The following is a 12943-nucleotide window of genomic DNA, read 5'->3' on the forward strand; positions in this document are numbered from 1 at the left end:
TTCACACATTATTCAAGCACATCATCAGGTTGATGTGTTATTCAAATTAATAGCAGATACTCACATTACCATATCTAAACCTCCCATTACAGCTTATAATATGATCATCTGATCTAACATAAGTTTCGGTATGCATATCATTTGCATTTTAAAACGACAATACTGAGCCAGCTAAAAACAATGTAAGGTATAGCCATAGCATCTAGCATGAAAAAACAGTCTGTAATCCCTGTATGTGACTTTGAATGAACACTAACGTAACATATTTTTCCAGGATAAGGGACCGCTGGCAAACTGCTGCCATGCCTCCTCCACTGTATTTCGCTACTTTGTCGTTCATATCGATTTTTTACATATTGTAGCATATGAATGCTGGACTTTGAACCCATCTGTTAGATTCGGCTTGTTCGAGCTAACACTCCAACACCGAAACAGCAGTTAATAGTCTCTACATGTCTACTGTTACTACCTTGCCACCATGGCCAGAAGCTAGCTTTGCTGGTACAGGGCGCACCTGTACGGGACTCCTGTAGCTCCTCTCCACACTCTGTGGCTGGATACCCGTTTGGACCAGTCCGCTGCCACCCTGCCAGCTCTCCTGGATGCTCACCTGCACCCACGGATTGCTGTCAACGCGGAGGACTGCTGTACGTCTGTTCAAATGTTACAGTAGATATAGCTTCTGATATCTTACGCTCCAGCTCCTCCACTGTGAGGCCGAGGGATTCTTCGTTGCAGTCGCTGTCGTCGATTTCTTCAGCTTCATCTTCTAGTTCGGGTTCAGAATCAGAAGTGAGATCGGCGTCGGCATAACCAGAAGCGTCAGTCTTGTTGAAGAAGTACTGCCAAAGATTTGCCCTGTAACAGCCATGATTTAGCTCTTCAGCAATGCGTTTTTCCATGTCCATCTTCACTCAAAGATGAAAACACATGCAGCTTCCTACTTTATATGCAGGAGCGGCTGCATAAGTAGCCATGTGGTGCCCTTTTAATGTGCAGCTGAGAAGAAGAGAAAGCAGAGAAAAGAACAGAAGCACGTGAATAGCCAACGAAAGCCAGTATGCTAATTTACTGTTGAATCGCCACACTCCCAACTAGGACCGAGCTACCAGCGGGAATTTCCTCTAAAACAATTCAAATTCAATTAAAAAAAAAAAAAATCACTAACATTTTGTCTAACAACACTAACAAATCACTTTTTTTAAATGATTTTTCTTTGTTTACACAATTTGTGCTGGGCCGACTTGTTGCTAGTTTTCTCATGGTTGGTCACGAATGGTTCAGGAGTAGTTTGAGGAGCACAACAACAAGTTTGAGGTCTTGACTTGGCCTCCAAATTCCCCAGATCTCAATCCAATGGAGCATCTGTGTGATTTGCTGGGCAAACAGGTCCAATCCATGGAGGCCCCACGTCGCAGCTTACAGGACTTAAAAGATCTGCTCCTAACACCTTGGTGCCAGATACCATAGCACACCTTTAGAGGCCTAGTGGAGTCCATGCCTTGACGGGTCATGGCTGTTTTGGCAGCAAAAGGGGGACCAACACAATATTTGGCAGGTGATCCTAATGTTATGTCTGATCGGTGTATGTCGCTTTTGAGAAACGGAAGAGACTTGGATCTTCATGGTTACTCAAGGTTGAACACTATTTTTCAATTGTGTCATTTTTCACTAGCCTACAACAGCTACCACCATCACATTATTCTGCATTGTAAGAGAAAGTAGAACAATGGTAAAGGAAAACTTACACAAATTTAGCCTATGATATAATTCAAATTCAGTACATAATATTGCCAAAATGTTCGACTGCAGGTTGGATTTCAGTGAACAACAGCGGTTTACAATTTGGAATGTTAATGTGGTGTCTTCATTAAGCATGTGCTCAGACACATCATGTAACATTTTCATCTTCAAAGAGCAATCAACACAAACTAGGTAAAATGGAAAAATAAAAAGTCCATAAATAGTAAACAGGAAATCCTTACATCATTAAACAAACAAATACAAAGTGGGCACTTGAAAAGAAGTGCACATTGTCAGTCCACCATTTTATTTGACTGCCCAAATTCCCTCAATGCAATGTCAAAAGTAGTGCCCAGGTCACATACACTACTTTCTGCTAACAATCCCACAATGCATTGAGTTACATATGAATCAATTTACTGCTTACTATAGAATACTTTTTAGGCTTATTTATAAGTGAAAGATACATCTTGTGAATGCGCTGGGACACATCATCAGTGATGTAATCTGGGATCACTGGGTGTTTCGGGTCTTTCAACATGAGACACCCTTGTCCAGGTGACCTGAGCAGGGTTGATCAGATCCTGGCTCTTCCCAGGGCACTGTGAGATCCAGAATGATCAACTGCTTGGTGGAGTCTGATATGATCAAGTCTGGTCAGAGCCTTGTAGAAGTTATCCTGGCTGTTTGCCAAGATGCACTTTGCCAGTCAGTGGCGGAGGTGAGGAGGCCAGACTTCGCCCGTGGTTGAGTGTTGGGCTTTTCTCTGGCTCTGTGGAACCTGTTGGTCTTTGCCTTGAGGTGGCCCTTGATGGTGTTGACGGCCGTGGCTATGCTGTCAGCAACTGCCCTAAGCACCTGGTCGAGGTGCCAGCAATAGTGCCTGTCTCCAAAGGCTTTTGGGCAGCTGCTGAGGAGGTGCTCCAGGGATCCCCATCCTGGACAATGGGGACAGTATGGTGTTTCTGTTTTGCCCCAGATGTGGAGGTTGACTGGACTTGGTAGGATGTTGTGAACAGCCTTGACTAAAAACCTGATGTGATGGAGGTCTGCTTTCCAGATGTTGGACCAGGTGATCTTTCGTTGCAGAACATTCTCCCGTTTAGTCCATGCTCTTTGTTGCCCCATTCCCACCATCCTGCTAGCTTGCTAGCCCATTCTTCCTCCACGCCTGCCTGCACTTCCTCTTGAACGAGATGTTGTTATTCTTTGAGCTTGATCTTGTCCATCCTGGTTGCCGGAAAGTAGCCAATTCATGCATGCCCTGTGCCTATGGACCCCATGAGTGCCTTCTGCCTCAGCCACCTCCAGAGCTTTGCCTGCCCACCATTTCCTGCCTGTTTGCACCTGGATGCCAGCCGATGCCACCTTTGGACCCCTGGATTCCCTGTACTGCAAGACTTCCCATGTTCTGGACACCTGGCGAGGCCACTAAATGGGAGCTGCAGGATGTTACTGGTGCCATACAGGGTGGATCTGCTCAGACTGCACGGTAGACCAAGCCATTTATGCAGGTAGCTGCTGATGTTTCTCTCTACGGCCTCGACTGTTGTTATTGGTACTGTGTACACCAGAAGATGCCACAGGGTCTGGGGCAAGATGGTATGCTGATAAATCCAGGCCTTGAACCTCCCTGGCAGACCTGATTTGTCAACCTGAATCAGCCAGTCCTCAAGTTCTTTGGTGGTTTTCTGGATGGACGCAGAATCTTTGAGGCTGCAATCAAAGTACTTCCCGAGGCTCTTAATTGGCTGCTCTGTGATGGATGGGATAGTGGCTCCAGACAGTGAGAAGCGGAACTTGTCCACTACATTTCCCCTCTTGAGCACTAGAGACCTTGATTTTGCTGGCTTAAAGCTCATCCTTGCCCAGGTGATGAGCTTCTCTCGGCCTTGGAGAATCCATCTATTGCCTGGGACAGATGTGGTGGTGACAGTCAGGTCATCCATAATCATGTTCATGGCAAGGGCAAAAAGTATGACTGAGATGACGCAGCCTGTTATTATGCCTTTCTCAAGTCGGTGCCAGTTTGATGTACCTGTCCCTGCTGTGACTCCTGCTGTGACATCCAGTGACACCCAGCCTGAAATTATTATAGTAATTCAGAATAAGGTCTGTGACTTTGCTGGGAACATGATGTCGTTGAAGAACGAGCTCAAGAAACTTGTGTGGTATGGAGCCGTACGCATTAATGAGGTCCAGCCAGAGTACGGTCAGATCTCCTTTCCCTTCACGGGCCTCCCTGATGAGTTGTGTCACCACGCCAGTGTGTTCCAAACAGCCGGGCATTCCAGGGATCCCACCCTTTTGAATAGAGGTGTCGTTGTGACAGGATGCTGAAGAAAATCTTACCTTCAACACTTAGCAGCAAGATGGTTCTAAACTGACTGATGTTCTTGGAATCCTCTTCCTTGGGGATCCACACACCCTCTGTGCACCTCCATTAGCCTGCAACTTAAAGGAGTTGCGGGCAGCGCTTGTACACAGTGCATGGAACACCGCTGGGGCCTGGGGCTGAAGCTGTTCTGGCTCCCTTCACAACCTCCCAAACCTCAGTCCAGCTGGGCTCCCACGTTACAAAGTCCACTGTTGGAGTTTGTGGGCTTATAAGGGCCCTCTGTGGTCCAAGCTCCTGGTCTCTCTCTGGGTCGCTTAGAGGGTTATGCAGGAAGGAGTTTGCGTCCTTGGTTGAGCACATGAGGTTGCCGCTATACTCGTCCCCCAGCAGCTTCTTGGTGAAGGTAAAAGGGGTGGAGATGAAAGCGATGCACTTCCTTGCTCTTTCCTTCCCCCACCTTCAGTGCCACTCTGCTGGTGCAGCATTATGAGCTTCTTCCTCAGGATGTTGTGAAGCTCAGTGAGTGATTGTTTTTCTTCTTCGCTAGCCACCTTGTGCTGTTTTCTGAGGCTTCGGAGTTCTTGACGCAGTTTGTGAATCTGGGTGACTCTACAGTTCATTGTGTAGTTGGTCTTGATGTTCCTACTCTCAACGTGGCCAAACCTCTGGGCTGCATAGCTAACTGTGATTGCCGTCTCCAAGATCTGGCTCACGTCTGTGTCAAACTGTGACCACACTACCTGGCTGTTAGCTGAAGGCCACTTGATCAGCTTCTGGTGGACTGTTCTGCAGGGGTTCGAAGGCTCTACTGCTTGGAGGGACCGGGCTGAGAATGAGAAAATGACTGTCATTTCAGAAGATTTGAATAATTATTGAAGGTATTGATTTGCAAACTGTGTGTATTTCAGATTTTGAGAGGTATGTGCATCTGTTTCCAACACAAGTATTTACTGTACCTCCAATTTTTTTTTCCTACAAAAGTGCTTTTTTAAGAGTGAGATGTGCAATGTGAGACATACCCATATACTTCTTACTCAACTCTTTGACATCCACCAGGAGCAAGCCTCCCTATATGTTCCTGCCCTCCAGGCTATATAGGCAATGGTTATGGATCAGCAGGTTGCGTCCAGACCAGCAACATATGTCAGACCAACAACCCGTGTGTCAATGGACAGTGTGTGGTGAGTGTGTCTGACTGTGTATGTATGTTTTTTCAGACATGACAGGGTGCTATGTGGCCATTTTGACATGGATCTTGTTTCTAACTGTCTGTACAATCACTTATTTTAAAGCTAAAGGCTGGTAATATTCTAAGCGCAAAGCCAACATTGAATTGATTCCTCCAAACAAGTATTGTGCATATCCAAAGACTGCTGTGGACATGAATGAGTCTTTGAATGCTTGATAAAGCCTACCTTGCTTTTATGTTGAAATTCCCCTGAATAGAAAACCCACAATCAAATCCCTTTATAACAGCAAGTTCATGAATGTCTGACTTTTGCACTCCTACTGTCACAGGCCACTATCTTGGCTCCTGGCTACATCTGCAATTGTAACTCTGGCTGGCAAGGAGTGAACTGTGACCAAAATGTCAATGAATGCTTAAGCAACCCCTGCCAGAATGGAGGAAACTGCACTGACAACATTAATGGATTTACATGCACTTGCACTGCCCAGTGGACTGGACCACTCTGCCAGAATCCTCAGCAAGGTATTGGTGGGACAAGAAGATATCGAGGGACTGGGAAGATGAAGGAGGGGAGGTGAATGGAGGAAGCAGGGAGGGATGGGCTGAAAAGAGGGGGGGGAACTGCGAAGACAAGATGAAGAGATTAGATGTGCAACGATACATGGAGGAAGAAGTTAAGGGATTAGATAGGCTGATTGACTGTGGTAAGGGACTAGTAACATTATTGTTAATTATTTTATTGTCACCCATATCCTCCTGACTACCAGGAAAAAAAATATTGTCCAATCAAAATTTTTTTTGAAAATTCCCCAATCTTTGTAATGTAATTACAATACTGAAAACATTTTTTTAGGACACTTTTAAAATACTATAATACTATGCTAAAAAAACAGTTAAAATAATTCAGACAATGTTTGAATGTGTTGTTAAGAGACTTATCTAAAATATGCCAACAACATTTCAAGCCAAAATTTGCTTAAAAAAAGTAAAAGAATTATGCACTTACTTTTCCTCTTGGTCTGACAAACCTGAAATTAAGATTTTATGATGAACACAAAGTTTTTACCTGATGTGGTCATGTATGCCCAATACATTTGTAAATATGGAGTGCGGTGTAAAGATAGGTAGAGCGGTGGGCACAGGGGTAAAGTAAGCATAATGTAAACCTTTTCACATCTTTTAAAAGGTCACATAAGACTATTCTTTCATTTTGACAAAACGCCATTTTATCCAATCATAATTACCTGTTTTTCTATTTAGTGCCAAAGGTATTTTGTAGACAAAAAGACAAACATTCAAGAGCAACCCATCTGTTACCCTCTCTGTTGCTTAGCCCATTCTTCATGTGGGGGTATGTAGCAAGTCAATCGTCATCAAGTGCTATTGTAAGTGTGTATGTGTGTTCCAGAGTGTGGAGGTTACTTGATGGGCCCTGCTGGTTCCTTCAGTTATCCCAACACCCCAGGTCATGAGGAATACGATCACCAGATCAGTTGTGCCTGGGTCATCCACACTGATGCAAACAAGGTCAGTTGCAGTCTCTCTTACTTACTGGTGAAAGAAAATTCCTTTTGTGGTCCTTTGCTGCATCTGCATCTATTGTATCTCTTTATTCTGTATAGGTAGTGCACAGTTGGCTTGTTGGAGCTTCTCAGCTATTAAAATACCCTTCTGTAGAGGATCTCTTGATTAAACAAATGGATCCTCCTTTTTACATCAATCAATCAATCAATCAATCAGACATATTTTGTATGATTACATTATATATCATATGGTGGCCCAGTGAAAATTCCGTTAAACAAGTGAATGCTTTCTGGTCTAGCAATCAGGAGGCAACATCATCAACCTTGTCTTGTTTCTCGTCAGCAAATGTTACTGGCCTTCCTGGGAAATATATTTGCTTGTTTTAGGTGCTACTGTTCGTAAAACCTTGTTTGCTGAAAATGACTGCTTACTACTGATTAATGAGGAGTTGCTCAGAGTACTGAGACCAGCTGAAATACAGAGAGTAAATTTTGTGCTCTAATACCAAAACAACTAAAAGAAAAAGGCATAAATTGGCAATGTTAGCATTAGTAGGAAATGTGATTATATTTCAAATGTTGCAGATTGACCGAGATCTTGACCGAGAATTTTGTGTTCCTTCCTTTAGATTCTGCATATTACCTTTCCTTTCTTTCATCTGGAGAGCAGCACCAACTGCAACTTTGACTTCCTACAGATTCATGATGGGGACAGCGCCTCTGCTTACACAATTGGAAAATTCTGTGGCCAAAATAACCCACAAGAGCTTTACAGCTCCCACAATTCACTATATTTCTGGTTTCGCTCTGACCACTCTGTCAGTGGTCGTGGCTTCACCGTTGCTTGGCAGTCTCAGGACCCAGGTAGGGATGATTCATGTATTTTGGTTAAAGTTAAAAATCTTACTTTTTTATTTTGAGAGGTCTTACATTTTGAGAATACCCTCTGATTTAGTGAGACTTCAGTATACTTAATGAAATTAATTTACAACTAACTGCGCTATCCAGTTGGGGGAGAATTCCTGCCTCAAGTGGAGGAGTTTAAGTATCTTGGGATCTTGTTCACGAGTGAGGGAAAAATGGAGCGTGAGATTGACAGGTGGATCGGTGCAGCGGCAACAATAATGCGGTCGCTGTATCGGTCTGTCGTGGTGAAGAAGGAGCTGAGCTGAAAGGCGAAGCTCTCGATTTACCGGTCAATCTACTTTCCTACCCTCACCTATGGTCATGAACTTTGGGTCATGACCGAAAGAAATTTAGTCATTACAGCCAGCAAGTAATACAAAGAGCAAGCACAGTGGGATAAAGATGTCAGAATAGAAAAAAACAACTATATATCTCTACATTTGTAGAGATTATTAAAAAAAATAGTAAATGCCAAAGAATCCTTCTGCCATAAAAAAAGTATCATTGCTAGAAGTCTTTTGAGAAAACTACTGACATGTATTGCACTTGAGTAATACTATTGCACCTGAGAATATACTAGAAAATACTAGGTCTATGAATATGCACACTATATATAGTTTCTAAACAATACAGTTGCCAATATGGATAATAAATAGTGTTATTGCACAGTTGAGAGAAATATATATATAGTTTCTAAACAATACAGTTGCCAATATGGATAATAAATAGTGTTATTGCACAGTTGAGAGAAATATACAACTTAGAAATTGCACCAGGTGAAATGGATAAATGTGAGCATATATTAGCATTGATAACAGTAGTGCAAAACAAAAGAGACAACACAGAGACAACGAAATGCAGTTTAGCATCTAACCAGAAGTGCAAATAGTCATAATATCCAAAAAATATAAATACATGTGTTTATATTTTACTTAAATATGTAAGTAGTGCAAGTGGCATGAAGTATAAACAGTATAAATAGTATGAGGTAGGTGCAGGTAGTGCAAGTAATTTCTATGAAACCATAAAAACATGTGCGACACTACTGATACTGCGTGCCCTTCTTAGACACCGCTTACACTGGAGGCCCTCAATGGTAGTTAGCTGGGCACTGGTGATGTACTGGGTGGTTTTCACCACCCATTGCAGGGCCTTCCGCTCAGAGACTGTGCAGCTGCTGTACCATACTGAGATGCAGTTGGTCAGGATGCTCTCAGTGGTGCAGCGCTACTTGACTAGGATCTGATGAGTCAGTTTAACTTTTTCCTCAGGAAGTAAAGGCGCTGTTGAGCCTTCTCTATCAAGGTGGAGGAGTTGAGGGTCCAGGAGACATCCTCAGAGATGTGGATGCCCAGGAACTTGAAGCTGGACTTCAACCCCGGCGATGTGAATGGGGGTGTGACTGTAGCCTTTCGTTTTCCTGTAGTCCACGATGAGCTCCTTTGACTTCTTGGTGTTGAGGGTTAGGTTGTTGTTGGTGCACCACATCACCAGTTGCTGAATCTCATCCCTGTAGGCTGACTCATCGTTGTTGTTGATCAGGCCTATCACCGTGGTGTCGTCTGCAAACTTGATGATGGAGTTGGAGCCATGCACAGGCACGCAGTCATGGGTGAAGAGAGAGTAGAGGAGAGGGCTTAGCACACAGCCCTGTGGGATGCCAGTGTTCAAGGTCAAAACTCCAGTCTGTGTGTTGGAACTGTGGCCTCCCTGCAGCTCTATCACGTTGTCTGGAATGCTGTTGCTAAACCATATTTCAGTGAAAATCATCACATTGCAGTCCATAAACATCCTCTGTGATGTGATCCAAAGTTGTAGGTCATCCATTTTGTTCGCCAAAGACCAAACATTGGCAAGGAGGATACTGGGTAGCGGTAGCAGGTGTGGAGTTAGCTGTAGCTTAGTCCATAGACCTCTGTGCTTCCCTCTCCTTTGTTTACGATCTCAACGCCACCCACGGCCGCTTCCGGTCAGCGTAGCTGAGTCGCTTGGTCTTGCTGTCCTGACGATCTCTTGGGGGAGCTGAAGTTTGTCGAATACACTGCTTGTGCATCGAAATCTTAGATCCAAAAGTTGTTGTCTGGCATAGGAAGTGTTCAAAAAGCTGTACTGAGCGAACAGGCTCGAAATCAATAGGAAATTACCTATGGTGAATAAACAACCACCAACCATAAAGTATGTGAGAAAACAGTCGGATGAGTCCAGCATGGCACTGAGGGACTGTTTGGAATTGGGAAGTGTTGTGCAGTCCACACAAGGAGGACTACATCAGCTTATCAAGCATACCAGGAAGGTATAGTGTTTCCTGAAACAACACACCCTGGGTGTCCCCAGAACTGAAAGCCATACTGAATGAGAAGAACATTGTCTTTAGATCAAGGGACAAAGGAGGGTACAGATGGAGGTGAAAAGGGAAAGGGGGGGGGGGGACACAAGACACACCGTCCACATATCCCTTACATTTAGACAAGGGTACACACAGTGAATCCTAAAATCACCACTAGTCAAACACTTTCTTTAAAATGTCAGAGTAACAAGGACTGGGTTGTCTAGTTCCTATATTAAGTGACTACAGTGGTCAGAATCGGATACCTGGTTGAAGCTGAAATGCTGTGAACATCCCTGCTTTATATAAATGAAAACACTTGTACTACATGGATGGGTTTTGAAGGACTAAGTGAAATAAGTGTCCATCCTTCCCTGAACTCTCCTTCTCATCTTAGTCTGTGGAGGGGAACTAACTGCCCCCTACGGCAACATTAACTCACCTGGCTATCCTGGAAGCTACCCACCAAGCCGGGACTGCTACTGGACAGTAACAGTGGAGCCCAGATTGCTCATTACTTTTGCATTTGGGACTCTCAGTCTGGAGGATCACCCTAACTGCAACTATGACTTCCTAGAGGTAAGAAATACTACTATATAACCCATTATTTTTGCATTAAGTAAAATAAATCAATGAAAATATAATTGAAATTGTGTGGGTCTGGTAAAACCGGGTTATTTTTAAGTACTATAAAGCAGAGCTATTCAAGGAATTACTTTTATGTCAAGCTGTTTATCTGGCTCTCTCCAACAATGTTCACATAAGTAAAAAAGAAAAACATTTTTTACAGGTAGATTTTTTGTGGTCTTTAATCATAGTCTCTCGCTCAAAACCAACAATTGTGTACCTGGTTTCCTATACGCCTTCTTACTGCAGAATCCAAAATCCTATAACACTGGTAATGTTGTGTGCTGTATGGTACTGGTCATATTGGACATATACTTCATGCAACAAGCCTATAATGTACAACTTCTTACAGCTGCTCTATTTATTGACTTGTTTGACCAAATGTTGTAGATCCGGGATGGTCTTCTACCTGAAGATCCTGTTCTGGAGAAGTACTGCAGTACTGCAACCCCTGCCCCCCTGCAGACAACTGGCCCAGCCGCATGGGTTCACTTCCATTCTGACTTCAGCATCGCTGACCGAGGCTTCCACATTACATACACAACATCACCAAGTAAGAAACTGTGCATACTGAGTAAGAGTTTACAGTATATACCATGTCACAATGTAAAACATAACTATGTCTTTCACATGACATTTATTGGAAGATTATTCTTCACTTTGAGAGCTATGTAACAGGACAAGACAACTCAGAATGCCTTTATTAGTCCCCCGAAGGAGAAATTCCATTTCAGTTACATCCCGTCCAAGAAACACAAAAAAGACAGTGACACTTAACAGGGGAGGACAGGAGCGGGAGAACTGTGGGTCGCACACATGGAGAGCGCCCCGTTTACTTAGATGTGAAAGAGGAAAAACAAGAGGGAAGAAGAGGGTAAAAAAAGCAACTCCCAAACTAAGCTCCTGTAGTGGGGGGAACAGTGTGGAATTAGGAAATAAAACACCTCGGCACATAAGCAACATAGTAAGACATTACAACAAAATCTCAAGGACTTGCACATGTGGGAAGGGTGGGGGGAGTTGGGGAGGGTAGGTGTCACAGTACAGACACTGGGGGCGCATGCACGCAGCCACATTTGAGTGCCTCGCAACTGCGACAAGGGAGGGAGGGGGGTGGGAGCCACGAAGGCGTTGAGTTGGAGGTTGTGTGCATGTCATATGTGTCTTGGTGTGTGTGTATGTGTAAGCCCGTGTACTTCATCTCCACTCAGTCCAACCCATTGTCTCTGCCGTCTGGTAACTGATGACGAAAACACAGCCGTAGCCGTGGAGACGACCTCGGAGAGTCCTGATCCAGAAACAAAGTTCACAGGAGTAGGGGGGTGATGGGGGAGGAGATAGGGCCGGAGCATCTTGTCTGCAAAACATCCAGGAGAGTGGAGAGAATGAAGATAACAATTGTTTTGGGGCAGGCCGACACTGCAAATTTTCCATCTGCCTTTGAGTCTCTCTGCATCTCCCAGTGTCTTTGTTCAAATATATCCAAATTCGGTGACCAATTTCACTCGAGCCGAGCTGAAAACTTCTCCAAGTTGGCATCCGTCCTGCGAAAGAGTTCAGGAATCGCATCCAGCCTGCGACCTTGATCAAGAATCACATCCAGCTTGCGATTTTGATCAAGAATCGCATCCAGCTTGCGACCGAGCTCACACATCACTTGAGTCTGAGTGTTTACAGCCCTGCTCATTCCCTCAATCAAGACTGGCAGCTTCTCGATTGCCAAAAGTGCTGCCAACATCTTCCGAACTTTGCGATAGATCAGGAAACTGCCAACTCCAGACAGCAGAAAGCCTGTTATCATAAATCCAATTATGAAGACGTTTTCAACATCCTCAATGGAAAGGATCAACAGGCACACGATCCTCCACTTCTCCCAGGAGTCCATCGTGTATCCGGCTGCAAACGTTCCGTCAGGGCAGGCGGGCTCTCCTTTACCCAGTCTCTTAGTTGAGAAAATTTGGTTAATTGCGTTGAGAGACCAGCTGACCAAATCCATGATGCAGGGCAGATAAGGGCGGGGAGGGAGCAACAGAAAAAGCGTCCGCCTTCGTTGAGAGCCAGAAGAGAGAGAGAGCCAGAAGAGGCTTTAGGCTTTAATTATATAATTATGTTAATCATCTTTATTTCATGGTTCAAATGAGAAAAAGGGAATGCTGTCTTACAGTGGATGTTGCCCTTGATGTGGGATTGACAGTCATTAGTTTAATTAGTGTAAAGATCAAACCGTGATCCAACTTCTGTGAAGTGTTAAATAGTTTAAAGAGTGTTACATGGGACAAGTACATTTGGCA

At 44.1% G+C, this 12943-nt stretch overlaps 1 protein-coding gene across 1 annotated transcript in view; it reads left to right on the top strand.

The window, feature by feature from the left end:
- The window catches only part of cubn (cubilin (intrinsic factor-cobalamin receptor)), a 220026-nt gene that overhangs the window by 26609 nt on the left and 180474 nt on the right, over positions 1-12943 (top strand). The window contains exons 11-16 of the mRNA XM_076721417.1: positions 5138-5262; positions 5600-5792; positions 6679-6797; positions 7423-7657; positions 10423-10604; positions 11043-11205. Coding sequence (XP_076577532.1) covers positions 5138-5262; positions 5600-5792; positions 6679-6797; positions 7423-7657; positions 10423-10604; positions 11043-11205 — 1017 coding nt within the window. The remainder of the gene's footprint in view (positions 1-5137; positions 5263-5599; positions 5793-6678; positions 6798-7422; positions 7658-10422; positions 10605-11042; positions 11206-12943) is intronic.

The sequence above is a fragment of the Chaetodon auriga genome, chromosome 21, assembly GCF_051107435.1.
Source record: "Chaetodon auriga isolate fChaAug3 chromosome 21, fChaAug3.hap1, whole genome shotgun sequence".
NCBI classification, from domain to species: domain Eukaryota; kingdom Metazoa; phylum Chordata; class Actinopteri; order Chaetodontiformes; family Chaetodontidae; genus Chaetodon; species Chaetodon auriga.